This window comes from Phalacrocorax carbo, chromosome Z (assembly GCF_963921805.1).
Source record: "Phalacrocorax carbo chromosome Z, bPhaCar2.1, whole genome shotgun sequence".
Lineage (NCBI taxonomy): Eukaryota > Metazoa > Chordata > Aves > Suliformes > Phalacrocoracidae > Phalacrocorax > Phalacrocorax carbo.
This window is the reverse complement of record NC_087548.1, coordinates 60,945,776-60,973,517: the sequence shown is the minus strand read 5'-3', so window position 1 is coordinate 60,973,517 and position 27,742 is coordinate 60,945,776. Positions and strand designations below refer to the sequence as shown.

At 36.5% G+C, this 27,742-nt stretch overlaps 1 protein-coding gene across 1 annotated transcript in view; it reads right to left on the bottom strand.

The window, feature by feature from the left end:
- Nucleotides 1-332: 332 nt before the first annotated feature.
- FER (FER tyrosine kinase) overlaps nucleotides 333-27,742 on the bottom strand; it is a 247,172-nt gene continuing 219,762 nt past the window's right edge. The window contains exons 18-20 of the mRNA XM_064439290.1: nucleotides 14,949-15,103; nucleotides 11,321-11,443; nucleotides 333-8,713 (exon numbers count right to left, since the gene is read on the bottom strand). Of these exons, the coding sequence (XP_064295360.1) occupies nucleotides 8,571-8,713; nucleotides 11,321-11,443; nucleotides 14,949-15,103 (421 nt within the window). The 3' untranslated portion in view covers nucleotides 333-8,570. The remainder of the gene's footprint in view (nucleotides 8,714-11,320; nucleotides 11,444-14,948; nucleotides 15,104-27,742) is intronic.

Below are 27,742 nucleotides of genomic sequence, written 5' to 3'. Positions count from 1 at the left end.
CATCCTCAAAACTGCAGAGCTCCAGCCCCAAACTTCTCAGCCTGTTTCAACATGCCCTTTTCCTTCTGCCCACTAGGTTACTCCTTTCAAGGCCATCTGATATACAAAAGGTAAACAACTGACAGCCAAATTGTGAGTGAGGATCACAAGATATTAACTTTGGAAATTGCCAAAAAAATTCAAACAAAATTGATTTTTTTTTTCCTTTGGGAAACAGAGTATTTTGAATTGTAGCTATTCCCAAGAGCAATGTTACTAGAGCTGATCTTCCACTTGATTACAGAAGCAAGTGAATAAAGACAACCTGTAAATACCAAATAAAATGAGACAGCTTGATACAAATATTTTACATTTATTGGAAGAGTACAGTAAAAAGGGGACTGCAGACTCATTAGTGGTAACTGGTCCATAAGAAAAGACAAAGGACTATTCAAAAATGGTCTGCAGTTTACAAGAAAACTGTAACAGCCTGGGAAAATAACAAGTTAGCTTGAGTTCAAAAGTGTAATTTTAAAGTATATAAAAAATTGGCAAATAAATAAAGTTAAAATGCAGATCTATTTAAAATATAAAGGACAGACAAATGGCAACTGTATTACATAGTTATCATTTTCAGACTTGCTTAAAAGCCAGATAAACTCACAAATGTTGTTTCCTTTTTTTTTTTTTACATGTGTACTTTTGGGAAGAAGCACCCATTTCCAGTGTCATGAATTATCGATCTGTTTCACAAATATATTATTTTTAAACAACAAAGAGTATAAAAGGTGCTTTACCTGATATTAAACTTGCTGGTGCATACTTTGGCACAAAATTGAATAGAAATCTAAACACATTTGCAAACGGTACCTGTGCCCCACTCAAGGTTACTGGTGTCAAGTCGTGTGTGTGCTAGCAGGTCAGTGAACCAACCTTCCCTCCTTCCCCAACACTCCTCCTCCATTTCCAGATGCCTACAATTATACAAAGGAAAAGTAACACATGCAACTGAAAAAACAGCAGTCCTACCAATCTTAGTCCAAGTTTCATCTCTGGAAGTCATTTGAACATGCATATAACTACACACTCCTTTAATAGAAGGGACAAGACAGGTGCTTATTGTTGGCTTTCAGTCCTCAAAATTTCTTTGTAGGAGTCTGCCTGCCTTTTGTGTCCTGTGTGATGAGCCTACATCATGAGTTTTTTCCTATTACAAGTTTTTTGCATTTTAGTGAAAATTAGACAGGAAGCTTGGTGGAAAAAAAGACAAGTTAACTTATCAGTTACAAGGAACAATAAAATTAAGAGCAGAAACAGACATGTTTCATCTAGTTGTTCCGTCTATTGAAGACTTTGAAACTGTGACACGACCAAGCTGGAGGTGGAAGGAAGGAAAACAATGCAGAGGATCCCCATTGCATATTGCATTTCTGCATTTAATAACAAAGAAAAAAAATGCCACTTTTTCTCCTTAAGTACTACAGCTTCAGGTGATTTAAGGCATTAGCCACACTCAGAGATACAGCAAACTTCCAGTCTCCAGAGGATTTATTAGTGACTTGTAGCAAGTACAGGGTACTATAACGAGCAGCCATGCAGACTGCAAGACCTTCTCTTTGTCATCCTGGCTGTATCCAAGCTACGTATCAGAACTGCTGACGGCACCTGAATTGGCTACCTGAACTCAGCAGTTCTCTTCCCTGATAAACTAAAGGAAGGTACAGTTCTACCTTCTTGACTTCAAGTCAAATACAAATATTACTATTGCAGAGATAGCTTGAGCAAGGAATACTGCCATTCAAACTGCCTAACAGGTTTTAATTGAAACAATTACTTTAGTGATATTTAAAATGCATTAAGCCATATAAGCTCAGACAACTAGTGAAAGATCAGTTCCCCGTAGACTTTTACTGACTTATCAATGCTTATCTTCTGAAGTGGCTAGTCTCAGCACTTCGTGGTGGTGGGGCTATAATTACCAATGTAAGTAAATGTTATATGATGTACAGAATTCAAATTTCTAAAAGCAAAATGGATGACAGTAATGAAAATTAATACTATTTGGAAAGGCCTGTTAAGAAGAAGGAAGTTTACAATAAGGTTTAGTTGGAATTAAGTCACTGCTGTTGATTTTAAAGATAGTGTTTGGATCTGGTCTGACAGCAGAATAATTCCTTTTTCAAGGAGCATATTTAGCTTTATACTGTTCCCTAGTAGGAGCAGCATGCTCTGTATCATAAACCAGGCAGTCAGAAGTGTTGTTTTTCTGATGTCTTTTACAATAAGGACAATTAATGATATACTTAGGGTTTGTAACTTGATTAAAAACATGATTTGAACAATGTGCTTCACCTTAATTCACAGTTACTTCAATTTTCATACAAACACATTGCCACAGGTATCAAGGTATAACATCACTACAATGTTTTTGAGTCAAACAAAAGCAGGAATATACTTGAACTTTTCTGTTACAAGAGTAACTCTTTTTTTAATAAAGTGAAAGGGCACTATCGGTGATACATGGAACCATCAGAATTAGGAAATGTCTGGGAGATGCAACACGCCAGATTATTACAGCAGAGCTCAGCTAGAGCTGAAAGCTTACTGCAGCCCTTTTTAAAGAGCAGAAAGATTCCTTAATAGTTGAAGCAAAAGATCGGAGTGAAGTAGTTTACATATCAGTAGTCAAAGGATTTTTTATTACTACTGTGTTTAACAATTATGGAATTCTTTATATCTTGAGAAAGACTGAGCTGGCTGTATATAAAGACAGTGGTGTGGATCTTTCTTTTTTTAGCAGTGGAAACTTCTGGCTCATACTTTCAACATGTGTAGTCTAGAAGGAATCACTGATCAGTCTGATTTTTCTTTTAGAAAGCATAGTTGCCTTAAATTGGTGAACAGTTTCAATGGAGAAGCATGCGCTCTCTTACCATGCTTACAAAACTTATGTACTTGCCTATAAGCATTTGTAGTTCTAAAACTAGATGACAGTGCCAAATAGTAGCAATTTAGGAACATTTTTTTCCAAGCCCTCTTTGCTACTAGCAATGTGAGTCCTAGGCTATCATACAGGTTCACAGTTTATATTTATCTATAAACACAAAGCCAGTTATTGCAGGTTTTGTTTACAAAGCATTCAATTCTGGAAGGGTAGAGGAAGAAAGAATGTGGTTCATGGCTCTTCTAAGAACTTTTCACTTTATAACCTCAGTCAACTATATTCGAAGACTTTGTTTACCCATTTCTTCTAAGTATGCTTAGCAGGTTTTGATTTAGAGAAGGCATACATAATCTGAGATCTATAAATGAACTACTCGCTCACAGCTTTAATCTGGAACATCTGCAAAACAACAATGCATGTAGATAGCGATCTAATTAGTCCTTCATCTCACAAAAAAAAATATCCCCAAACCATCTGAAAATTCCAATTTAAGTCCTGCCTACATGGTGTCTGAGAAAATGGTGTTCTAAAACAGCTAATGATATACAACTTCCTGAAAATGAAACAACTCAGAGTTAATATCCAAGTTCTATACCTGGACATACATTCCAGTTAGAATTTTATGTCAAAAAGACAGGGATATATCAGGGACATAAGGGTAATTTACGGTTATTGGTGGAGGTAGCATTCCCTTGGAGAGAGCAGTATATATATCTCTCAACCTTCCTATTTTATACATTAGTAGTAAGGCTGAAATACGGAAATTGCTTTTGCTTATTTGACACAGAGTCAAACCCAGGTTGGCTTCTAAAGTCAAAGCTGTGAAATTTTGGAGGATTAGCTGCTGATATAAAGGCATTGTCTAGCTTCCAGCTACTGTTCTATCCGGTGCTTATTATAATGAACACAATGACTCTGGTAACTGAATGTGGAAGTTAAGAAAAATGTGGGAGCTACCAGACAGAACTTGCTGTTCTTTTCAACGAGAGTCTTTCCTTCCTTGGTCTGAAAGTAAATTTGGGTGTTAATAATGCACAAATATGCAATGCTGAAAAGTATGCAAGACATGGAAATCACAGTTGCATTACCAGTTTCAGGAAAAAGCTGTAGCAATACTTGAAAGACCATTCAGAATGTGACAAGAGAAAGGATTCTTCTGTTTCCATCTGGAGCTCTCAGCTTTTTAAGCTTGCGCTCTTTCTCTCATTTACCAGATTACTCTGAAAAACTCATGGTTCTTTGGATCTTCAGAAATACTGGACTTGGCCTGTACTTTCTAATTACTAATTAAAGTCCTGTATTCCTGAAAGTGAACCACATGAATATGATTCTAAGAAGAAAAAAAATATCAACCCTGTGGTATTCTTTCTTCTGTACTCTTCCCTCCACATATCCTGGCTTGCCTAGCAAGAATGCTACCAGCAATATCACATGCCCTTTTGTGCATGAGGAATAAAAAATTAATTGGTGAACTCTTCTGTTACTAGCAAGCTGTTTTATGCTCAGTCATAAAAATGTTACAAATTGACGTGCACTGGCATAACAAACATTTCTATTGCCTACAAACAGGACAGCTGTTAGAGAAAGCGGATTCTCTCAATTAGCCTCTTTCTTTTTATTCCACCTTTATAATGAGTTATCATTACTTGTGACAACGATTTTCAGAACTACTGCTCTTGAATATCATGTTTGATGACACTATTTACATAGTAACTCATATATTAAAATATTTCACTGTTTCAAGTGCATCAGTGGCACCGCCATTTAGAGGACATGACAGCAAGACCGGTGGAAACAGGGCTAGTAGCTAATCACTATTGTTAATACCCATGCAGCAGCACATCTGGGAAAATTTGGGGAGGGGGGGAGACACTTTTAAATGTTTCTGAGAGTTGGTTACTCGGTAACTTTAGGAAAGTGCATTTTCTTTAGTATCTTTACAAAGGGTACAAAAAGGAGTAAAAGATATAAGAAATGGATAACTTCTTAGTTTTAGTAACGTGCAGTAAGTTTTAGTGTTGTGCTTGTAGGATTTGAGTAAGCATAACAGGTGGTCAAAGACATGGATGAAAAAATATTTAAGTATGAATAACCTAGTATTTCCTTAAGCAGTTTTCTGTTTCTCATCAATAAGACCAGGCTTACTTTACAAACTCCAGTTCTTTACTGACAGCCTTCTGGTGATGCATGTTCCAACAACAACTTCCAATAAAAATATTAGGCAACTCTGCAAAAAGTCAGATTTTTGTTAAATGCAGTATAACTGTAGTTGCTATATGAAAAAAACTAGTTCATTGGTTTCATTAGAAACCAACGCAAATGTACATTTCCAAGAGAATGTCTTTGTGGGACTGTACAAGGCCATGCTCTGCGGAAGCAAGGTTTGCTTTCAGACAGGCCAGTTTTCACTATTTTACTTTCCATAGAGTTGAAATCCTTAGGAATCCTCATGATTACACTAACAACTGAACTCTGAGGCTAACATGTGTGCTTAATTTCTAGTGTAAACAAACTTAAGGATACATGTTTTGCCCTCAGAAGAATCTTTCTTAAAACGATGAATGCAATTCCTTGGAAAAAGATGACAATAAGAAAACCTATTGAAGTCCATCTCATGAAACAGGTTGAGGTACTTCTACCTGACCCTTAGCAGTATTCAGAGTTTCTCCCATTTAACAGCATAAAAAATTCTGGATTCCCTCAGGCTCCCCCTGGTTGGGGCAGTGGTGATGTAAGAACCTACCTGGAATACTACACTTGCAGACGAGACTGAGTCTTAACTGTTTTATAAGTTCTCTAGGATAAGCACAGTACGTAAGCCGAATGACCAGTATCTGGCTAATGAAAGAGAGACTTATTCAGGAGAGATTCTTAAGAGACTTAGCAAGACTAAGTCTTCAAAAGTCCACAGAAATCAGATACGGCAGATTTGGTTTTGAATTCCATGTCTTTCTTTTAAATTTCATTGTATGGCAGTTTTGTTTGTGAACTCCCTGGGAGGAGTTTACAAAAAATAAAATCACTATCTATAAGTATGAATTCCACTTCCTAAATTGTATAATTGCAGTAATTACAAGTAAGACATGATGAGCAAGTTCTGCCACAAACTGCCAAATTAATGGTAAGAAAAGAGTTTAAATATTTGAAGAGACATGTACCTGTGTTTAAATTTATTCTAGACCTACGAACTTATTTCTGGTATTCTCCCAAAGGGTTATTATTTTTGAACTGAACTGATGCCTACTTCAGGAATAAGAATACATTTTCTTGCTGCTGTAGAAATTCCACATTTTAAAAAGTCTTTAAATTTAAACAGAAGTGTGATATGAATTAGAAATATTAACTATTTCAGAATACAAATACGAGCATGATTTTTATCTTTACATGAGAGTCAGGATGGTGACTGGTTAATTTAAGACAAGAAAAACAGTGATTTATTATATAAAAGTAAACCGGTATTTCTCTGCTGTCAAGAGGCCATATAGCAAAGAAACAGTTAATCTCTTTCATGGCAGAAGAATATTAACTCTCCAGAGAAGCTATGAATGCTGACAGAGGAGACACCGTTATCCTGACTTGCAGACTTTAGTGATGCATACATAAGGAACTTTAGTTGGATGAATCTTGGATTTTTCCAAATGATTGTGAAACACTCCTTAAATCTTAGTACACTTGCATTTGCATTAGCAGACTAGCAAATTAGGGCACAAACTTTGTGTACTACTAAAGTAAGCATACAAACTAACAAGAATGTTTCCCATTGCTCTTGAAAAATATCTTTGGGTTACTTGGAAGTACAGAACTAAGTAAATATATCCTGTATGCTTATAAGGAAGTTTAAATTTATGCCCCCAAGTTCTCCGAGCACTATACCTTCACGGGTATGTAGATGCTTCCTTAGCTCCAAGAAAAAAATCACTTAGGAAATGCAAGAAGCACTCACTATTCCTTATATTTGGATGCTGACAGTTCCACCTCAAATGCAGGTGACGTGGTCCAGCACGATCATTCATTGTTTTATTTGGACACTAACTCCAATGTAACAAACGCTTCTAGACTACACATATTTTGGTCACACATAGCCCTTACACATTACCACTCAGTACTACTATAAATACACCTTACAGAGCAAAAATATTGTGGACAATAGAAAAGTCACCTTAACAGAAATAAAAATGTAATGTTGTCACTGACTTCACTACATCTCAATCCCACTGTAACAATTAAATATAGGGCTAATTAACATTCCAGATGCTGTGTTACTTGTAATTCCTGTTTCCTACTTGCATTAGCAGCAGCTGGTATTCCTCGATCAGAAAATTTTAGTTAATACTTAGAAAATTTTAAGCACCTTAACTCTGCAACTCAGACCAGGATACTGTAACTTGTTCCTATTCCTATGTAAGGCCCTAGAAGATAATTCCACCTGCAAAGAGGACCCAGAGCCAGAGTAACAAACTGTTCCTGTCCTCCCTACCCTATCTAGTAAGTTTTTATTCCTTCTGATGGATTTTTTTTTTACACATAAAAGTTTTTTATTTCTGGTGGCATTTAAAACTTGCCTGCCTTAGTCTTTGAAGTCTGATTGCAATGATTTAAAGAACTTAGAAGGTTATGCATAGAATATACTCCACACTATGCATGGAACGTACTTTTGCTTAGTGTAAAAGTTTGTAGGCTCCAGCTGCACTCAGAATTATTACCAATTTTAGGAAAAAAATCAGGATCAAAAGCAAATTTAGCAATTCACATTCTTTAACTCCTATAAGATCAATGATATTTGTTATCTCCTGCAATCATTAGTAAACCTCTTTCTGTTGGCCTAGTGCTTTTACATATTCTTTGGAAGGCAGGTGATTTGCAGTATTTCTTAACATGTGTAATCAAGGCTTGATACTTTTTTTTTTTTTCTTCTTAAATAAACATAGGTCAATGTAAAGGAGACATATTACTGAATTCTGATGGCTTTGTAGGAAGAAAAGACGTGGCTTAAGAAATCACATCAAAAGTCAGAAGTATTTGCTACAGTATAGTAAAAAATGCACAAGTAACTCAATTTTCTACAAAAGAAAATTCTGGATTTCATGGTTCAGTAAGCACATTTGCATCCAGAATCTAACTGACCATCATCCTCAAAACAAAGTATCACTTAAAAATATAAGTTGCAGAAAGAATTAAAAAAAATATAAACGTTTCTAGTTGAAATACTTGTCAAAACTGTCTTCAGTTTTAAGGCCAACATGTACAACAGTCACCACTTCAGGGTGCTGCTGGTGTTGACATATGGGACAGGGATAGCAGAATGAGAACACAGCTTAAAGTAGAAAATCTCTGAAACATGACAAGAGCAGTTACTTGCTGTAGAACAGATAGAAGCCACAGTCCCTTAAATCTATAGTATGTGCTTCTCTATTTACATGTAACCTAAATGACAATATTACTGTGACTGGATATATAGCATTTTGCAGTATATGTCTTTAATGCATCATTCAAGATGGTACACATGTATATAAAAAACCAGTTAATTTCAAAGTAAACCTAGAAGAATATTGCAAATAATGTTGTATAAACGCATACTGTTTGAGGGGAAAAAATTACTTCACTGGAAAATAAAGTCCCACACATGGATTTTGGCACTTGTTTATCACTATGTCACTTTCTTTTTGATGGAAGACAGGTCTTTCTGAATCTCACTGAATTTTGGCCGGTTTTCTGGTTTGTAGTCCCAGCATCTCTGCATAATTTTATATATTTCTTCTGGACATTTTTGTGGTGCTGACATTCGGTAGCCTGGTACACAAAAAAAGGGTAAAATGTTTAGTATTGAAAACTGATGCATATTGACAAATCTAAAAACAAATGAGCAAAGTTCAAGATCATTGCATTAAAAAAGATCTTCAGGGCAATACGAGAAAGTCTTCAAGATATAACCTATACAAGACATTTAAGATGGGCATGGTAAATTGTCAGTATGCTTCTCATCCCTAAGGACAGAAACCTGCATAGATATGTTTCCTGTATCTTAGGAAGTAGCTACCCTCTAGGTTTTAATTGTGTTCCCTTTTTTACCCCCACTGAGGAAATCAATAATAAACATTGACTGGAGTAAATTTTTTTGCTCTTTTTCAAAATGGATCAACTTTTTTCTCATGCTTCTTCCCTTTTTTGTCTCAAGAAGTTCTCTTCCCACTTGAACTTTACCCATTTATTTCTCCTCCCTCCTGTTTTCTTAATTTTTGTGTTTTCTCATCATCTTAACTCTTACTATTCTGATTTGCTTAGATAGGCAGTGGCCTTCCACACGTCTCTGCTGCCATGAGCTGAAGGAGGTCTCTGACTTGGTGATGAGCAGGAGAAGGAACAATCAGTTAAGTAAATTAGCAGGTAGTCATTCAGAAGCCACAGATAAATGGCCATTCCAGCATATCATCCATACCCTGGACCAAAGAGAGAGACTTATAGCAATGAAGGCAACTTCCCAATGCATAGGAAGTTGAGCAAAAATGCCAGGAGGACTGCATGGATGAACAAGGAGCTTCTGGACAAATTCAAACAAAAACAGGTAATGTGGGAGGAATACAGAAACATTGTCTGAGCATCCAGGGATAAAGTTAGAAAAGCTAAAACCCAAATGGGATTGAACCTGGCCAGGGATGTCAAAGACAACAGCAAAGGCTTCTTTAAGTACATAGGTGACGAAAGGAGAGATGGGGAAATGTGGGCCCACAGCTGAATGAGGTAGGACACCTGGTGACACAGGACATGGAAAAGGCTGGGGTACTGAATGCTCTTTTTGCCTCAGTGAGTGTTTGCCTCAGAGTGCTTCCATGAACTCTTTACCATACGTAGCTCTCTGAGCAAATGACAGGCAGTGGATACTAATGTGAGTTGGCATATACAGGACTCTACAGAAAAAATGCGGCTCTGTGACTCCAGACCTACTGCACAGGTCTCTGCATCTCTCTTTCTAAAGCAGAGGATACATGACACTGGCCTCATGCAACAGGTAAATTTGAGAAATATTTTTCCTTTGTTAAACTGCATGCATCTGCTCTAGGTACTGGATTAATGCATGTAACTTCAAAGGAGAATGGCTGGGCTCTGGAACACTTACAGACAGGGTAATCTGAAACCATCTAAAAATCCTTTCATTCACAGTTTCCCCTAGAAACTAGTTCTTCAAAACAGTGACAGCAGGAACTACTTTCTGTCCTTAAAGTGAAGTGATTCTATATTGAAATTATCCTAGTTTAAAGAAAGCATTCAAGTGACTAAATTCACTGAAGGCTCTCACTGATTGAGTAATTGAGATAGATATAATCAGGAAGAGGATTTGGACTGTCTTGGCTGACTATCCTGACAGAAGAGCTATTATATACTGAAAACCATGAAAAAAGGCTGATAAAAGAAGTGAAAATTCCATTAAAAAAAAAAAAAAAGGAAAAGAATCGTTGATGGGCCAACAGGACTATTTTCTCAAGTATAAATAGCTGAAAAAGCATAAACTTACTTCTAAATCTTTGGATTTTATAAATGTCAAGAGATTATTATTCTCAGTGGATTAAGACTTAGGTAGTAAGACTTGTTTTTACAAACATTCCTCTGCTCTGGAAAACATCAGATTTTTTGATTTGGCCTTTTAAGGAGAAATTTTGGTGGTCATCCACAGTGTTTATAACAAACATTGGCAGTCTGTATAAAACAGCAAACTAGTTTTTTTGTTGCTGTTGTTGTTTTTATTTTTTAATAATTTAGCAGTTTTACTAGCTTAGGACCTGTTAATGAGTTACACAGTAGTACTATGTAGAGGAGGAACAGTTCTCAAACACCACTAAAGATGATGAAAATAAATCAAAGTCCTGAAATCCTGCTCACAGTTATTTGCTACTTTAAATAAAAGCCTTTTGATAATTTTGCAAAAGAGAAAGGTAGCTTTCAACAATCAACTAGCTTACCATTCTCCACCGTAATTGCTAAATTTTTGTCTGAAATGTTTTAATAGAGAAGATGGAGCGACACAGATATTTTCTTCTGGCAGCTTAGAATATTTAAACTTGCACTATCATAATCTTCAATAATTCATTCTGGTCAAGCCTCTGTTTTGCACAGTAGTAAATCCCTCCTCTCCATCTCACGTTTTAGTTCTGCAACACCAAAAGTCAGCATGCTAGAAGTATTCTGTCCTTTAAGTCACTGGTTAGTATATTCCTTTTTTCAGGAAGCCTATATATGGCACTACTCCTCCCGGAAAGCTAGATTCACCAATTAAAAAATCTCATAATATCTTTGCTAAAGTTGCTGGATAGCTCGTACGTTATTTCTTCGCTATTATATACTGTATGTACTACATCCTTATAGATCTATACAGCATTTCTTTCACTCCCTAAGAATATCTACCTTTCTCAACTTGTTCTCGTGCTTGTTGGTTGGTCATTCCAGGGTACGGACATACTCCTAAACTGAAGGTCTCCCACAACAGGATTCCAAAGCTCCATACGTCACTTTCAGATGTGTATCTTCCTAAGAAAAGGAGAGAAAACCCTCAGCTTAACATACAGAGATATTAATGTTTCAGGTGACTATGGCCCCAAATTTTCTGTGAAGTGTTACGTTGGCAAGCTTTAAGCAGAACAAAGCTGTAGCTACTAATACTACATTCTGCAGATATCATAGTCTCCTGTATTTCAAATGATAAACAAATTATCTTAAGGTCAGTAACTAGGAAGAATCTAAACTAGCTTAAAGTTCTACAATTTGACAGACCTTACCACATCAGTTATTCTTCATGCAAGGTAGGAATTTCTTTTCTTCTTAATGTAAAATTTTTTTTTTGCTTTTTAATACAAAATGACAGAAAAATGTCAGTTTTCTTCCTTCTTTGTTTATAGTCACTTTCAATTCAAAAGATACGTTTTAAAAAAGATACCTTTCCCAGTTCCCTAAGATAACATGGCAATGAGTATTCTGAGAGGAGCTACCATCAACACAATTTATCACTGCGAAGAGGGCCTGGGTTTCGTGCTTTGAGAAACCATTCTCTGAAAATGAAAGTGTAGTTGCTTCAACTTGTTTGATTTGGACCCTGCTGGTTTAATTTGGCCTGCTAGTTCCATTCTCTTCAGCTATGCTTCAGAGGTAGCAAAATAGATAATTGATACATAATTGAATTCCAAACCTCCTTGTGTAATGAAAGTTTTATATTATGGGAGAAGGAGAGATCTTGGAGCAGATTTTTCTATTGTCCCTGATGGATTCACATTAAGAATGATGGATTCACATCAGGAAGTTAAGGCTCCTAGCCCTTTACAGTAAGATCTGTGAAAATGTTACCTTAAAAATCCATTTTCAACATTACTGTCAACATTTTTCATGACTGTTTTTCATTGTTCTGTACTATTACATTGTATATACATGTCTTTATTCTTTAAAATATACACATGCTTGTGAAAGGATTGTTTGTTCATCTTTAATCATTAAACAAACCAAACTAAGCTACTTCTGACTAGAAAAAAGGAAAATACTTGTAAATTATAGTGACAGTTCGTGATACACGACAACTGTTCTGACGCCAGAAAGTTCAGTTTACTGTTAAACTAAGTATCACTTCCAGCTGCACCACATTAGCTTGTGTGCCTCGTAGATGGCAATTACAGACATTCACTATGCTCTTTGTAGTAAGATTAGTTTTCTTGTCTATGCATCAACTCTCTTCAGAGTTTGGCATCCAGTAATTTAACACTTTTCATTGAAATCATTCAGGAGATACAAGATAGGTGATTAGTTTTTTTTTTTTAAAGAAAGTACAAGTTCTGCATAGTTAATTATCTTTTCCACTGTGACATTATCTAGGCAAAAAAAATGGTTTGTTCATTTAGGAAAAAAAACCTCCACATAGTAATTTATTAACATGACAAACAACTCAAAATGTTGTGCCTGAAAAACATACATATTAAATGTGCATTTTAGTTTAGAGAGAACAGGAAGCAAAAATACCCAACACTCAGCCTAAATATGTAATTTTATTAGGAACTTTTCAAACACTTTCCACTTGCTGGAAGTGATGGAAATCATATAGCTCCCAGCAAAAATAACAGTATGGAATGGCACTGAACAGCACCCACTGAATGAATGGTTCAATATCCTACAAGCTTCAGTAGCAACAATATTTCACTGAATACTTCAGACACAACTCCCTAACCACTCCACTTGTCCTAATCTGGTTTCTAGACTTCACAACTTGCGTGTTTTTAATTTAATTTTTTTTTGTGACTGCTATTAATTTGTCAAATACAGTGAATCCAGAAGTGACTCAAAAATGAACTTGTATGTAGCTTCTTAAGCACTGTAGCGTTCATGTAATGGTCAAATGACCCTATCCCTCATTTTCTTCCGACCCTTAAAATTTGCCACTGAGAACTGACATGAACAGTGGTGGCCAACTGGTTTGGAAGTACTGCAGATTTAGTTCTATTTCACTCTGATATCCTTAAATACCATCAGCCCCATCTACAAAAGTTAATTAAATACTTGTAACCATATTATTAGGATGGTAAATGGCAAAACACAAAACCATTATTTTTGCTCACATCTTTCAAGGGAGCAGAAAAAATGAACCTTCAAAAACACACAGAAACCATCTACAACATTTTGATAGTTGAATATTAGACCACCAAACACATTAACAAATGTTTGAGGGAGCTTATTTTCCAAACACTACAGAAAATCACTTAAAGCTGTTTGAGTATGTATGGATTTTAGGGAACATAAAATAAGTAGATGTTAATCAACTATCCCCTCCTCTCCTGTACTACACAGAAAAAAAGACTCAAAAGTACAAAGTGAAGGAGTTGTTAAAAGAGCCTGTCTCCTGCTTAATGTAGTCCACCGGACTGCATATGGCTGTGTAGGTTTCTCTTACATAACAAATAAACTGTATGCATTTCTGAAATAACAGAAATAAAATTTCAAAACACCTTTTTTAGTGGAACAAACACCCAACATAGAAAAGTGTGTTTCCTAGTGAATGCTAGAAACACTAACACCTCTTATAATAATTGATAATACAGGATCAATTACTGTAACTAGATTTGTTATTAGCCTTCCAAAGGGAAGATCTGCTTTATTGTGTTATGACATTAACTCCTGCAGAAGTGCTAACGAGGAAGAATTTTGCCATCAATCATAAGTCAAAAACTTATAATTTCCAATGCATGATTTAAACAAAAAGCTTTAAGAGATAGCAGAAATATTTATAGACACTTCCAGTGAAGAATTTAGAACAACTTTTTTCTAAGTACTCAACTAAAGAACTGGTTGACAGAATTATATCCAAAACATGGCATCATTTGTTTTATATGCTGCTTCTTCACAGCCCTCTTTACTTAGAAGAACTTATTTTTCTGGTTTCTTACAAGCTAAAAAGCTAAATACAACAGCTTCTGTTTCTGTTCTGGAACTATCACCCACATTGTATGGACCACTTCGCTCAATCAGAAATAACAGATTTTTTTTCCCCAAGATAACAATCTAGCAATATATATAAAGGCAGGTAAAGAAAAAAGCATAAATGAGTGACTGTACTTTTTCTTCAGTGCAATGATTTATCTAACAGAGTGTTCTAGTATGTTAACTTTTTCTACCATTTTCAAGGAGGTGCTAGAACAATCACTGCCATAAATATGCAGAACTTGCCATTCATTTTGCTAACCGCTATGATTTAGATGACTGACTAGTTAGTCTACACGAACGAGTCAGCAACATAACCAAAGCACTATTTTATTGCTGCATAATAGCAATTTTGATGTTGCTGCCTTATTCTTTATGAAGGCAAAACAGTATTTTATGCATAAATTAAATAAGACTGAAATATTAAAATTATTTTAAACATTACTGATGTCAGCTGGGCACTAGGAATATGTGTATATACTCAAATATTTGCCCACAGTGTAGTCCTGGAACTTCTTATGCTAATTTTGATTTTTTTTTTCCATTTTTTCTTTGCAAGAAGATACAGGTATGGCCTTACCATAGTTGAGAGCTTCTGGAGCAGTCCACTTGATAGGAATCTGCTTTAGACCTGACGATGAGTACACACCATCATCCTCTTGCCGGGACATTCCAAAATCACTTATTTTCAAAATGTTGCTTTCACCTACCAAGCAGTTCCGTGCAGCCAGGTCTCTAAGTTAGAACAAGAAATAAACCCCCATATTTTACACATTTGAAAGTACTTGAGTCCATGTAAAATGGCTGAGCCCCTCAGCCAAGCTGGTGGTGTCTCTCAGAAAACTTATTTAAGAAAGGGAAAAAACCACTGCACACCAGTTGTGGAAAAGAGGAGTAAGTAAGGAAAAAAAAGTGGGAGAAATAATCCTGTTTTGGACTGGACCATTGACCAAGGTCAATGAAGAAGTGGGGGGAGGAAGTGCTGGAGATGCTAGAGGTGCTCCAGGTGCTGGAGCAGAATTTCCTCTGCAGCCCTGCTGGGACCCACACTGGACCAGGAGAACAGTGTGAGGAGGAAGGAGCAGCAGAGAGGAGCTGTTATGGACTGACCACAACCCCCATTCCCCATCCTGCTGGGTCTGTTGGGAGGAGAGGAGGTGGAGGAGTTGGGAATGAAGGCGTGAAGCTGAGCCTTGGAAGGAGGGACGGGTGGGGGAAAGGTATTACAATTTTTGTCTTTATGTGTCACCATCCAACTCCATTTTAATTGGCAATAAATTCAGTTAATGTTTCCCAAGTTGAGTCTGTTTTGCTGTGACAGTAATTGGTAAGTGAACCTGTCTTTATCTTGACCTGTAAACTTTTCTGTCTTATTTTCTCCTCTGTCCTCCTGGGGGGCGGGGAGTGATTGAGCAGCTGGGTGGGTGCCTGGCAGCCAGCCAAAGTCAATCCCCCACAACTACCCTCTGAGATCACAGAAATAAACCTGCAGATTAACAAATCAGATATTATGCAAAATGAAACAGAATTTGAAGAAGGACCCTGAAACATATTCCCATAATTATGAAAGACAGTGAGAAACCAGAGAACTGGATCCACCTTCTCCTTGCCCATCTTATCTTAGCATTAGAGTTTCCATCAAAAATAAAAAGCTACTCAGTATTACAGTAAAAGGAATTTTGGCTCAATGATGGATGAGAAACTCAGAAAATCACCAGCCTTCCTTCCCCGCCATGTTTTTTTAGATTAGGAGACAGTCTGTAGTAATACCTGATAAAAGGTATACCTGATACTGTGGCTTCTCTACAGCATACATCTAGGATAATAATACAGGCTAATAATGGATTATTAACATACTAGATGTATATTACATTTCATTGTTTCAAAATGTATTAAAATACTACATAATAAAACATATTATTATTATTCCCATCTTAATGTAATAAAATACAGGAAATTTTTAAAGGGAGGAAAATGTTAAGCAACAGAATTAAATCTATAACATTAGGAACACCATAGGTAAAGTACTTTTTAAACTAAATTTACAATATTTGTTTTCATCTTATATAACTAATATGCTCATGAATTGCTCTACTTAGGTGAATATTCCAGAATAACTACATTAGCTTGAATGTTTTAGATTGAAGCTGCAGCATAGTTTTGAAGTGACTCCCCTGAGCACGTAATGCACATTCATTGGTTTTGAAGAATGATTTTGGTGCAAGCAAACTAGATTCCTCCTGGAAGAAACTAACCAAGAACTCTGCCCACAGTGTGCACCGAATTTGTTTCTATGGCTAATGCAGAAAGGAAGGTCTGAACCAATGACAAACAGCTTCAAATGCTATGCAGGCTGGGGACATTAATGACAAAGGACTGAACTACATTTAGTCTAAAATAAAAGTCTTGAGCCACCTATAAGGATGTTAATGCTTGTATATCTACGACTACTTTGATCAGCTGATCCATACTGATATTGCACTACATTATTTGATAAAGAGACAGAGCCTGTGCTTCAGCGTAAATCCTATAACTTGATTTAAGAATTTTAACATATTTGACTCACACAACTTTTCTGCCACTAAGAATGTTTATGGGTCTTGAGCTTGATGCTACAGTGATATAAATGCCATTGTTCTCGCAGTTAGAGAAGACGAACCGCTTAAAAACAAGCCTGAAGTCACAGCCTCTAGTTGAAGATACCACAAATATACAGAACAGCTTAATATACGCTATGTTACATGGTTTGATGTTAGCATGTGGTATTGTTTGGTGAAAGTAAGAGAGCCGCAAAACCAAATCAAATTGTTATTGCTTATACTCAAGTCTCTAAAAGGTATCACCACACAACTTCAGAACTTATGGCTCAGGTTCGAATCATACTTTAGTAATTAGGGCTTTTTATTGTTTCACTTATGGTCTAGATTTTGCGACAGATGTACATAAGGAGTGGAAAAAGTAATAAATTGATATATCAAAGAAAATGTACACATTTAATTAAAATCATGGACATCTTCCCACCTGCGCCTGACCTAGCATTTAAACATGTTCTGAGTCAGATTAAGAAAAAGCTGTATACTGAAGCTGCCTTAGGTTTATTCCTCATACCTAAGTCTGACATTTTGCCTAATAATATCTTAAATAGTACACAGTATGATGCTTATAAACAAAGATTACACTCAGTTCACATAATTTTTTTCTGTTTTGTATGTGACAGTTTTATTTTTCTTTCAGAGTCATCTAGAGGAAGTGGTTTTCATCATTATTGAAAATTTACAAAAACACTTCCATGAAAATCAAACTGATATTTGAGAAAGTTGGTAAAGACTGTGGTATTATGTTCAGGATATACATAAACTAACACTAGATCTTTTGAAAGACCACAGACACAAAAAGCCTTTGCTTCATGAAACAATGGTTTTCAAGCTGTCTATTATCTGGCAGTAGGTTGCAGAACGATAATATTCAAGCTGCCATGCGGCACACAAGCGTCAAGGGAGGGATCATGGGCCAGTGGTTAGCTAATGGCCCACAACTTTTGTGGGTGGACACAACTATCAAGTCCACCATCAATCCTTCCAGGCAAATTGCTTCTTTCTTTTTGTTTCAGTTTGTAGTTAATAGCGAAAAATTTTCATTGCCATCTTCCACAAAATTTCAATAAAATTTTATGAAATAGTGAATACCAAGCTATTAACAATAAGATAAAAGAAGATGCATTATGATAAAACTTAACTTACTAATAAAGCTACAAACAGCAAAGTAAATGTAGTAGTGCTGGTTATGTGTCTCACAGTATTAATACCTTTTTCTGCGTTTAGCTAAAACTCTCACATCTTTGAAGCCATAGTACTATGTATTACTTTTAATACATCATTGGTGTTAATAAAGCCTTTTGAGCACTAAATATGTTTACTTCTGACAAGCAAATTTACTTTTTTCTTTTATCATGTGTAAGGGAGGCTCTTTCTCTCACATATTTAGAAAATACTTTAGATGTGAACTTTTCTTTCTCTTTTTCCTCACTTGAGTCATAGTCTTTTTAAAGGACTTTTGCAAGTCCTTTAGGCACTTAGTTTTCACAACTCTTGCGAGGGGTTGTTTCTTGGAGTATGTTAAAAGCAACAATGTTTAGCAGATCTGGCGATATTAAATGTCATGCTAAATCCCGCCAAAACCTCTGTTACTTTGCACTTTTAAAAACTTGCCATTTAGTGGGGTGAAAAATTAAGAGTACAATTTCGTTCTCAGTGCTGCACCACCAGCCACTTCAGATTCTGCAGTTACATTCAGCTACAGCCAGTATTTTTCAGGTTCTTTTTTTTCCCCTCTTCTCTTACTTGCAATTTTGTCACAACATCTATTTGACTAACATTTATTATTTCATTCCTCAGGCTAATAAATATCCTAAAAGTTAAAATATCTTTTTAGCATTTTTGCTGTCATTTTACAACTATTTCATATCCTCAGTGATTTCTTGCTGAATTTTCCAGATTTCTTTATACGTATTTGCATGTTTAAAAGCATTTTTAAAAATGTTATTACACTGAAGGCTATAGCTACATCAAGTTTTTTTTTTTATTCTGAGGGTTTGGTTAAGATCTTTCAATATTTTTCAGCTAATTTCTTTACAGTTTCTCCTCATGTCTGACAGCCACCTTTAAAAGGATATTAATATTTTTTCAGTCTAGATGCAAGAGAAAATTACCAAAAATGCATTTTGATCACTCTGATTTATTACAGAATTTATAGCCAGAATCTGAAAAGAAGGGGTATCAAAAAGTATTACTTCCATTGCTTTACTTTAGTAACCAACAGCTTTAATTTCCTTCCAGTTTCCAGGTTTCTAATTATTTTCAAATTGCTACAGATAAAATGAAAGAGTTCTAGTATAATAGTGTTAAGGGGCTTATTAAAAAGCCTTCCATATGAAATACACACAACGGGCATTCATTCAAGAATGTATGATAGATGACATGAGGGAGGGGAAACAAGAAAATTTAAATAGCTGACTGAAAACAGCTATGAAGAGTCAATATTACAGATAACTCCAGTGTTAAATATTTGCAGTAAATCATGACACTTTCTAGATGGCTAATTCAAAATTCCAAATGTGTGTGCATTCTTGTCATCCTCAAAAAATGTACTTGGTAACTGCTATGTTCCTGATTTTCCCTAGATGCTTTGCTCAGTATGTGACAGATTGTGGCATGGGTCACAGCAGTAGATGATAGAAAGCTACAGCATCCCATTCGGAACTGCAGAGTGGGATGCATTTGGTTCGTGAGGACAAACCATATCGCTTCATCTGTTGAGGACAGCACAGCTCAGTAAGGAAACCACCACATACAGTGACCATAACCTTCAGTCCCACCCCACAAACCTTCATGCTATTTACATTCCTATGGCTACATTTTTTTGAACTAGTGACAGCTGTCCTGGACTGTTCAAACACAGCAAGAAGAGACTTCTTCATGAACTGCCATATAGAAAACATATTCACATTTTCTGTAGCACATTTTGTTACTGCAAATGCTTGAAAATAAAATTAAGATATAAAGTCAGATAAAAAGTTTACTTATGATACAGTAATTTCTGATTAGCAAGTATAGTATGAGAATCAGTGGACTATATTCATTTTTATAGTCTGCAAAATGATCAGTTACCAATGAACAAACACACAATTACAGTAAGGTATACCTCAAGGTAAGTACAAATATTGCGCACACTAAGTTAGACACATTATTTAATTATTTTTGTAGAGGAGTAGCAGTACTGACTTTAGGACTTAGAATAGAATACTTTCCCCAATATGTTTTTACGTTTCTGAGCCAAACTTTCTGTTTTGCTTCTTTACCATGACAGAAACAACTCATACCTCAAAGGGTATAAAGTGTCCCTTTGGAGGTACAAAAGTGAAGCACAAATGCTATATAATGTTATCACTTCTCACAGTTCTAGTTCTGGTCTCTGAATACTTGGTGTTTGATACAAAGAGGTCTAGTTCCTAGAGCTGAATGATTGTGGTAAGTATAAATCTCAATTTTCACTAAAAAAACCTGTTTGATGACTGTGAAGAAGACACTGGAAATTAATTTGGAGATCAAAGAGGAATAAAAGAAACCCAAGCTTCCTATTTTCTGAATGTTCTGCATTTTTAAGTGATGCAGTATTTTTTTAAACAACAAGACTGGTAATTCTATATAGAGAGTTGAGCTGCTCTGAAGAGCAACAAGGTCACTCTTGCATCTTGGAGCCTTCTCACGTGCCTGCTCTGCATACATTTTTACTAGGAAGAAACCTAGGTTGCTGTCACACATTATATGACACTTGTCATCTACAGAGGTAATAACAGGAAAAGTAAGAAATTGTGAACTTATTGTTTGCACCCAGAGATGGATCAAGGGACTACATAGATCTACTGACATGTTATAAAACTTTAATCTCTTTGAGTTTTATTCAGGTAATTTACTACATGTCCTCCATTCTCCTACTGGGACAAGGTTTCTGTACCAGCTATTTTAAGAGATAAATACGGGCATAGTAGATGATGAGCATTTCCTGAAGAAAATCTAAGCAGTAGACTATGAAGATGGAAATGAAGCAATAAATTATCGCATCATCTGTTCCTTGATATTAAACAAGACTGACTATGAAACTCAGCCCTGGGGAACGCCACCTGTGACCAGCTGCCAACACACTTTAACTCCATTCACCACAACTCTCTGGGCTCGGCCATCCAGCCAGTTTTTTACCCAGCAAAGAGTACACCTGTCTAAGCCATGAGCAGCCAGCTTCTCTTGGAGGATGCTGTGGGAGACAGTGTCAAAGGCTTTGCTAAAGTCCAGGTAGACAACATCCACAGCCTTTCCCTCATCCACCAGGTGGGTCACCTGGTCATAGAAGGAGATCATGTTGGTCAGGCAGGACCTGCCGTTCATGAACGCATACTCGATGGGCCTGATCCCCTGGCTGTCCTCCACATGCTTGGTGAGATCACTCAAGATGAACCGCTCCATAACCTTCCCCGGTATCGAGGTCAGGCTGATAAGCCTGTAGTTCCCTGGATCTTCCTTCCAGCCCTTCTTGTAGAGGGGTGTCACATCAGCAAGCCTCCAGTCATTTGGGACCTCCCCTGTTAACCAGGACTGATGGTAAATGTTGGAGGGTGGCTTGCTGAGCTCTTCCACCAGCTCCGTCAGTACTCTCAGGTGGGTCCCACCCAGCCCCATACACCTGTGAGTATCCAGGCAGCTCAGCAGGTCATAAACTGCTTCCTCCTGGATTATGGGAGGTTTACTTAGCTCTCTGTCCCTGCCCTCCAGCTCAGGGGGCTGAATTCCCTGGGCATAACTGGTCTCACTATTAAAGACTGAGGCAAAGGAGGTGTTAAGTGCCTCAGCCTTTTCCTCATCCCTGGTGGCAATGTTCCCCCATGCATCCAAGAGAGGATGGGGATTCTCCGTGGCTCTCTTTTTCTTGTTCATATATTTGTAAAAACAGTTTTTGTTATCCCTCACAACAGTGGCCAGATTGAGCTCTAGCTGGGTTTTTGCCTTTCTAATTTTCTCTCTGCATGACCTAACAAGATCCCTGTACTCTCTTGAGTTGCCTGCCCCTTCTTCCAAAAGTGGTAAACTCTCCTTTTTTTCCTGCATTCCAACAAAAGCTCTCTGTTCAGCCAGGCCAGTCGTCTTCCCTGCCGGTTTGTCTTTCGGCACATGGGAACAGTCTGCTCCTGCACTTGCCAGCCTTCCTTCCTGAAGTGTGCCCAGCCTTCCTGAACCCCTTTGCTCTTCAGGACTGTCCCCCAAGGGACTCTGTCAACCAGTGTCCTGAACAGGCCAAAGTCTGCCCTCTGGAAGTCCATGATAGTGGTTTTGCCGACCCCCCACTACTTTGTCAAGAATTAAGAACTCTATCATATCATGGTTGCTAAGCTCAAGACAGCCACCGACCACCACATCTCCCACCTGTGCTTCTCTGTAAACAGGAGGTCAAGTGAGGCACCTCCTTTGGTAGGTTCTCACCAGCTGTGTCACGAGGTTATCTTCCACACACTCCAGCAATCTCCTAGACTGTTACCGCTCTGCTGTGTTGTATTTCCAGCAGACATCTGTTACGTTTTAGTCCCCCGCAAGAACAAGGACTAGTAAGTGTGAGGCTTCTGCCAGTTGCTTGTAGAACACTTCATCTACCTCTTAATCCTGGCTGGGTGGTCTATAACAGACTCCCACCATGATATCTGCCCTTTCGGCCTTTCCCCTGATTCTTACCCATAAACACTCAACCCTATTATCGCCATCATTAAGCTCTAGGCAAGGAAAACACCCCTCAACATACAGGGCCACCCCACTGCCTCTGCTTCCTTGTCTATCCCTTCTGAAGAGGTTATAGCCATCCATTGCAGCAATTCAGCTGTGCAAGGCATCCTATCATGCTTCAGTGATGGGAAATTTATCAGAGTTTTCCTGCTGCACAATGGCTTCCAGCTGTGAGACTTAAGAATGTCTAATTTTTTTTCCCCCCTTGCACTTATTTTTTATCTTGAAACAAAGATTTGCAATTCAGTTTCTTTTGTGTGCTGATTTATTTCATTTGTTTGGCAGGAAAGTTCACCTTATCTTTGTCTAATTTGAATAACTTAACAGAGTACATTATTACTCCCTGCAGTTTTATAGTAATGCTCAACCTTTTTTTTTTTTAAAGTTATGGGAACCAAAGATTTACATAGCATCCATTTTACAGCTTTGAGAAAGCCCTTTACAAATTAAGTTTGTACAACTGCACAGCAACTTATTCAGTCTCCTGAATTCTCATAAAGTAATGGTATACACCATGAGAGTGAACTCTAGAAAAAAAAATTTACAAAAAGCAATGTTAGTGACCGTCTTAATGACAAAAAAGGGTCTGGATAGTCCTAGGACTGGATAAGTAACTTTAGGGAAATACTACAATATTAGGGCAACTGGAAAGTGGAAATCACCCTCCAGAAATCCCCAATGACATGACATAAACTGGAATAATACCACTGGTGGATCCCATGCAACCACTTCTGTGCTCTTGAAGATTTTGACAGAAACATTACAGAACATAAGAGGCGAAAATATGGATACACTTCCATAACACGTAAGATTTTAAATATTCCTTAAAAATCTATTTGATATTAACTGAATTATAGGGGAAAATAAGTCTCCAAAAAGTAATTATCCAAGATGGACCAGAACTTAAGTTTACATTTTGTGCTTGAGAAAGTTGCAGTGGACTTAATTCACAATCAGAGATGTCTTCCATTTCCAAACCCAGTCATACAAATAGACGGTACTGTTCAGAGTAAGGAAAATAACATTTTCAAGCAAAAATTTCCACAAGTACTGTATCGTTCACAGAAGTAACTAAAATGAAACACAGTAACAGAGCACACAATTTTACTAGCAAGCATACATTTATGGCATTACTCAACCTGTGTGATGACACAAAACTTGCTACAATGAGTGTCCTTACTCTTTTATACAAGGAGGATGCCTCAGTTTAGTTCTTAATTCCAAATTTAGGTCTGAATTAGTGTCTTCCTTATACTATTTTATAGTACGAGGTCAAAATGTCATTGATTTCTCTGTACAGAGGCATTAAATATTGGTTTAACTTGTTTACAGACTTGGTAACATCTGAAGAGAAAGACCAGATTTGGTCAATGATGTTCACTTGCCCATTATACATCAGTGATAGAAGAGCTTGCATGCTGACTTTAAAGAATATGTGTAAAGCAGAGTACCTTCTAGCACTGACTTTCTAATGATGTTTTTTAGAAAATAAATTTCTCACTTTATTAAACAAACCCATTTTCTAGTATTAATATTATTACGCATTGTATTAAGTTTAAAAAACAGTTGAAGGCAAATAATGAAGAGCATGAGAAGTAGACAAAAATATTGCAAAAGCATATGGAACTGAAAAATTAATAAGGATAATTATAATACAGGTTAGTCTTTTCCACTTTTTTCATTAGAATAAAACAAGCTAGGGCAATCATATAGTATTTGCAGGGTTTTCAGGACTCAGGGAAAAAGGAAATATTTTAAAATCTTTCTCCTCTCAGGTAAGACTTAAGTACTTACAGCTGGTGTATATCAAAGTTCAGCTGAGGCAGGCAACGAGTTTAGCCACTACTGCTTTTTCAACAGCTAACACCAGCAATGTTGTATTCTGGAATAGTTCAAGTTAGCTCTAAATGCATTCCTGTCACTTAAATCTATTGCTGCTCCTACCAGAAGACAGGCATGGATTAAGATTTCAAAAATAAATTATAAGTATGGGCTAAAGTTAATGGTTTTTTAGCAGATAAAGTATTATATAGGCACCAGATCCCAAGAAACTTTATTTAATTAAGTTAAAAAATGAAAAGCTAATAATCAGGGTACAAAGAAATGAAGCATCCAAGCATAATTAAGGTACAAGAGACTACATATTCATGAAAAGAATACACAAAGAATAAGAAAGAAACCAAATAAATCAGTTCTGATTACAACTCAGGAGAAAAAGACAGAGCAGAGAAATAGTAGAATTGAACAGTGCTAGACAAGAGGGTTATGCTGTAGTCCAAAGCTTTGTGGCTAGAATATGAAAAAAAACCCAACCTCGTGAACTTTAAAGACAAAATCATAAATAAAACGAATAACAAAGAGAGAGAGAAGAATCATCCACAATTTAAAGCAATTGTGACACTGCGGGTGTTTCTTACTTATGAAGGGAAACATTTAAATGGATGGCACAGGTAGCATAAGCTAGCAAAGCATTCTTAGCAATGGCAACCGATTTGACAACGATACTTAATAATAGTTCACTAATTCATAATTTTCTAATCAGAGTAAAAAACATTTTGTAATTTGTACCTTAAAATATCACTCTACTTTTAATCAAAGACTATCAACAATATGATTACTGACATGTTAAGATATTTTAGTATTCTAAAAATAGTCTGTTTTGTAACTGTCATAAAGGAATCTAAAGCAAAGATGCATGAAAATTAAGATGACTAATAATTTACTAATTGTTGTAGACAGCTAAGTAAGATTTGCAGCTAGCTTAAAGAAATACCTACAAAATGTTATGTGCTAAGATATTGTAGAGAATTATATATAGAAATTTGAAAGGAATAAAATGACCTATTTGTTTTCTGTAAATTAACAAGTTAGGAAATAAACTGAACTTCTCTCCCTCTATTTGTTGCTATTACTTGAAATCTACAGTAGGTTTTCTACCCAAAAATAAAACATAAAGGTGGAAGAAAAAACTTTGTACTTTTTCAGTCACAAGAGGAAGAAGACAGTGATGGGATTTTGACCATTTGGCGGGGGGGTACCTGCAGTAGGAAATGTGGAAGAAACATGAGATGACAGTGTGCTGATTAAGGATCACGATAACATCTCATATTGACAGCAGCAGAGGAGACAGGACTGACAAAGCTTTCAGAAATTTGAAGAACTCACATGTACATGCACATTCACCATGATAAGATTTTATAGCTTGGAAAAGTCAAGGAATACATGTTAATAAGCCCAGGGGCTGAGTTCATCACCTACTGAACTCGATCTTTTTTCTTCTATTAAAACTTCATGCTCATGAAGTCATCTGTTACATCTGTCCTTCCCCTGGAGAATCCAGACTTCAGTATTTAGAAGAAGCCACCCTGCCTCTGGCTATTATCTGTCTCTGTTGAAGCACGCTCACTCATGTATAGTGTTGATTGCCTATGGATCTGGAGTTCCTCTGTGTCCTCTGGGGACTCAGAAGTTTGTTGGAGGTGCAGGAAGGACCTTCTTGTGCTTAATCTAAAGCCATGAATAGAATGAACTATTAAAAAACTATTGCAAAGCTATGGATTTACTACACTATATTTATTCTGAAATATTTCCACACAACCATTCTGCCTAGCAGATACACAGGATCCTCTTTGCTATTTAACATGTTACATTTATTTTAGCATTTGCTATGGACAAAGGTTATAAAATAACCAGTTTAGCTAACCACTTGCTAAACTCCTAAAATCTTCCTTGCATACAGAGAATATAGGTACAAAATGTCTTAAAAGATAAGAGGAAGTGTTACAATACATGGCAACACACTGAAGTTGCCTGTTTTCATTTAGCAGCTTTGTTAATGATCTGAAGGAAAAGTCAAACAGCAATTTAATTTGATTTCCAGATGATATCAAATTAGGAGCTGCTGTGAACAACAGTAAGGGCAAAGAAATAAGAACGAAAGAAAGGAAGGATGCAGAAATGTCTGTTGGAAACAATAAAATTAGACTTAACTTGTAAAACATAAATTAATATATTTTGAAAAAATATGCCTAAATACGGACATTTAGTAAAATACTAATACTACTAAGCAATCATGTGGAAAGAAAAGAAAAACATAACAGGTATGGACTCTGATTAAATACAAGTAATGGAATTAAATAGAGTTTATGAAAATAAAAGCCCAATATCTATGAGATTGTTAGAAAGTTGCCCAGGGAAATTAAGAAATCCTATTTTTTTAATGCAGTTACTTAAATAACGAAAACCAGTTACATAGGTATACAGACCAATGTCAGTTTCAAAGAGATGGCCTAAATAAGCTAATACAACTATTTATTGATTTAGAATAAACATTTGAATTGTCAGATGGCCTAGAATCTATTATTATACTATCAGGTATACAGTACACAACAAAAACGTAACAGTCAAATTAGAAATTACCTCAAGAAGCTTTCTGAATGAGTGCATTTGTTCATTTTATCATGTATGAACACATGACTTTTTCAACCAGTCACCCACAAGCAAAATCTGTATCTCATAAAAAAAAGGTTTGAAGTGTGTCTTTTTTCCACTTACAACATGAATTCCCAGCAGCTTACAGAAAAACAGCTGGGTACAGGCAGGTTCCTACAAAGTCAGATGTCAGAATTTTAAATCACTGCTACATTGCCTGCATCATTTGCATCAAAGCCTGTAAGCACTGCATCTTTACTGTAATGCAGTCCCTCCATTCAAATATTGAGCTGATGTGAACTTTGCTGCTACCAAAAGCATGACATTTATGGATACTCAACATAAATACTAAAAACTCTAGAGAATTCTAAAAAAGCTGCTGAGCTATGTGGTTGTAATTTTGTGAATTTCCACTGTCAACTTGAATACAATACTGACCATAACCTACAGAAAGTTCAGCAAGTGTGTACTGGCAATTAGTGTTTCAAAGTGTGCCATCCCCATATACAGTCAGAGACTGTCAAGACCTCATCATGAGTTGCCCTCAGTGTTATTTGCAAGGAGGTGATGAAACAGGAACTTGAAAGATGGAGGTTTTCATTCTCATTATTTTGGATCT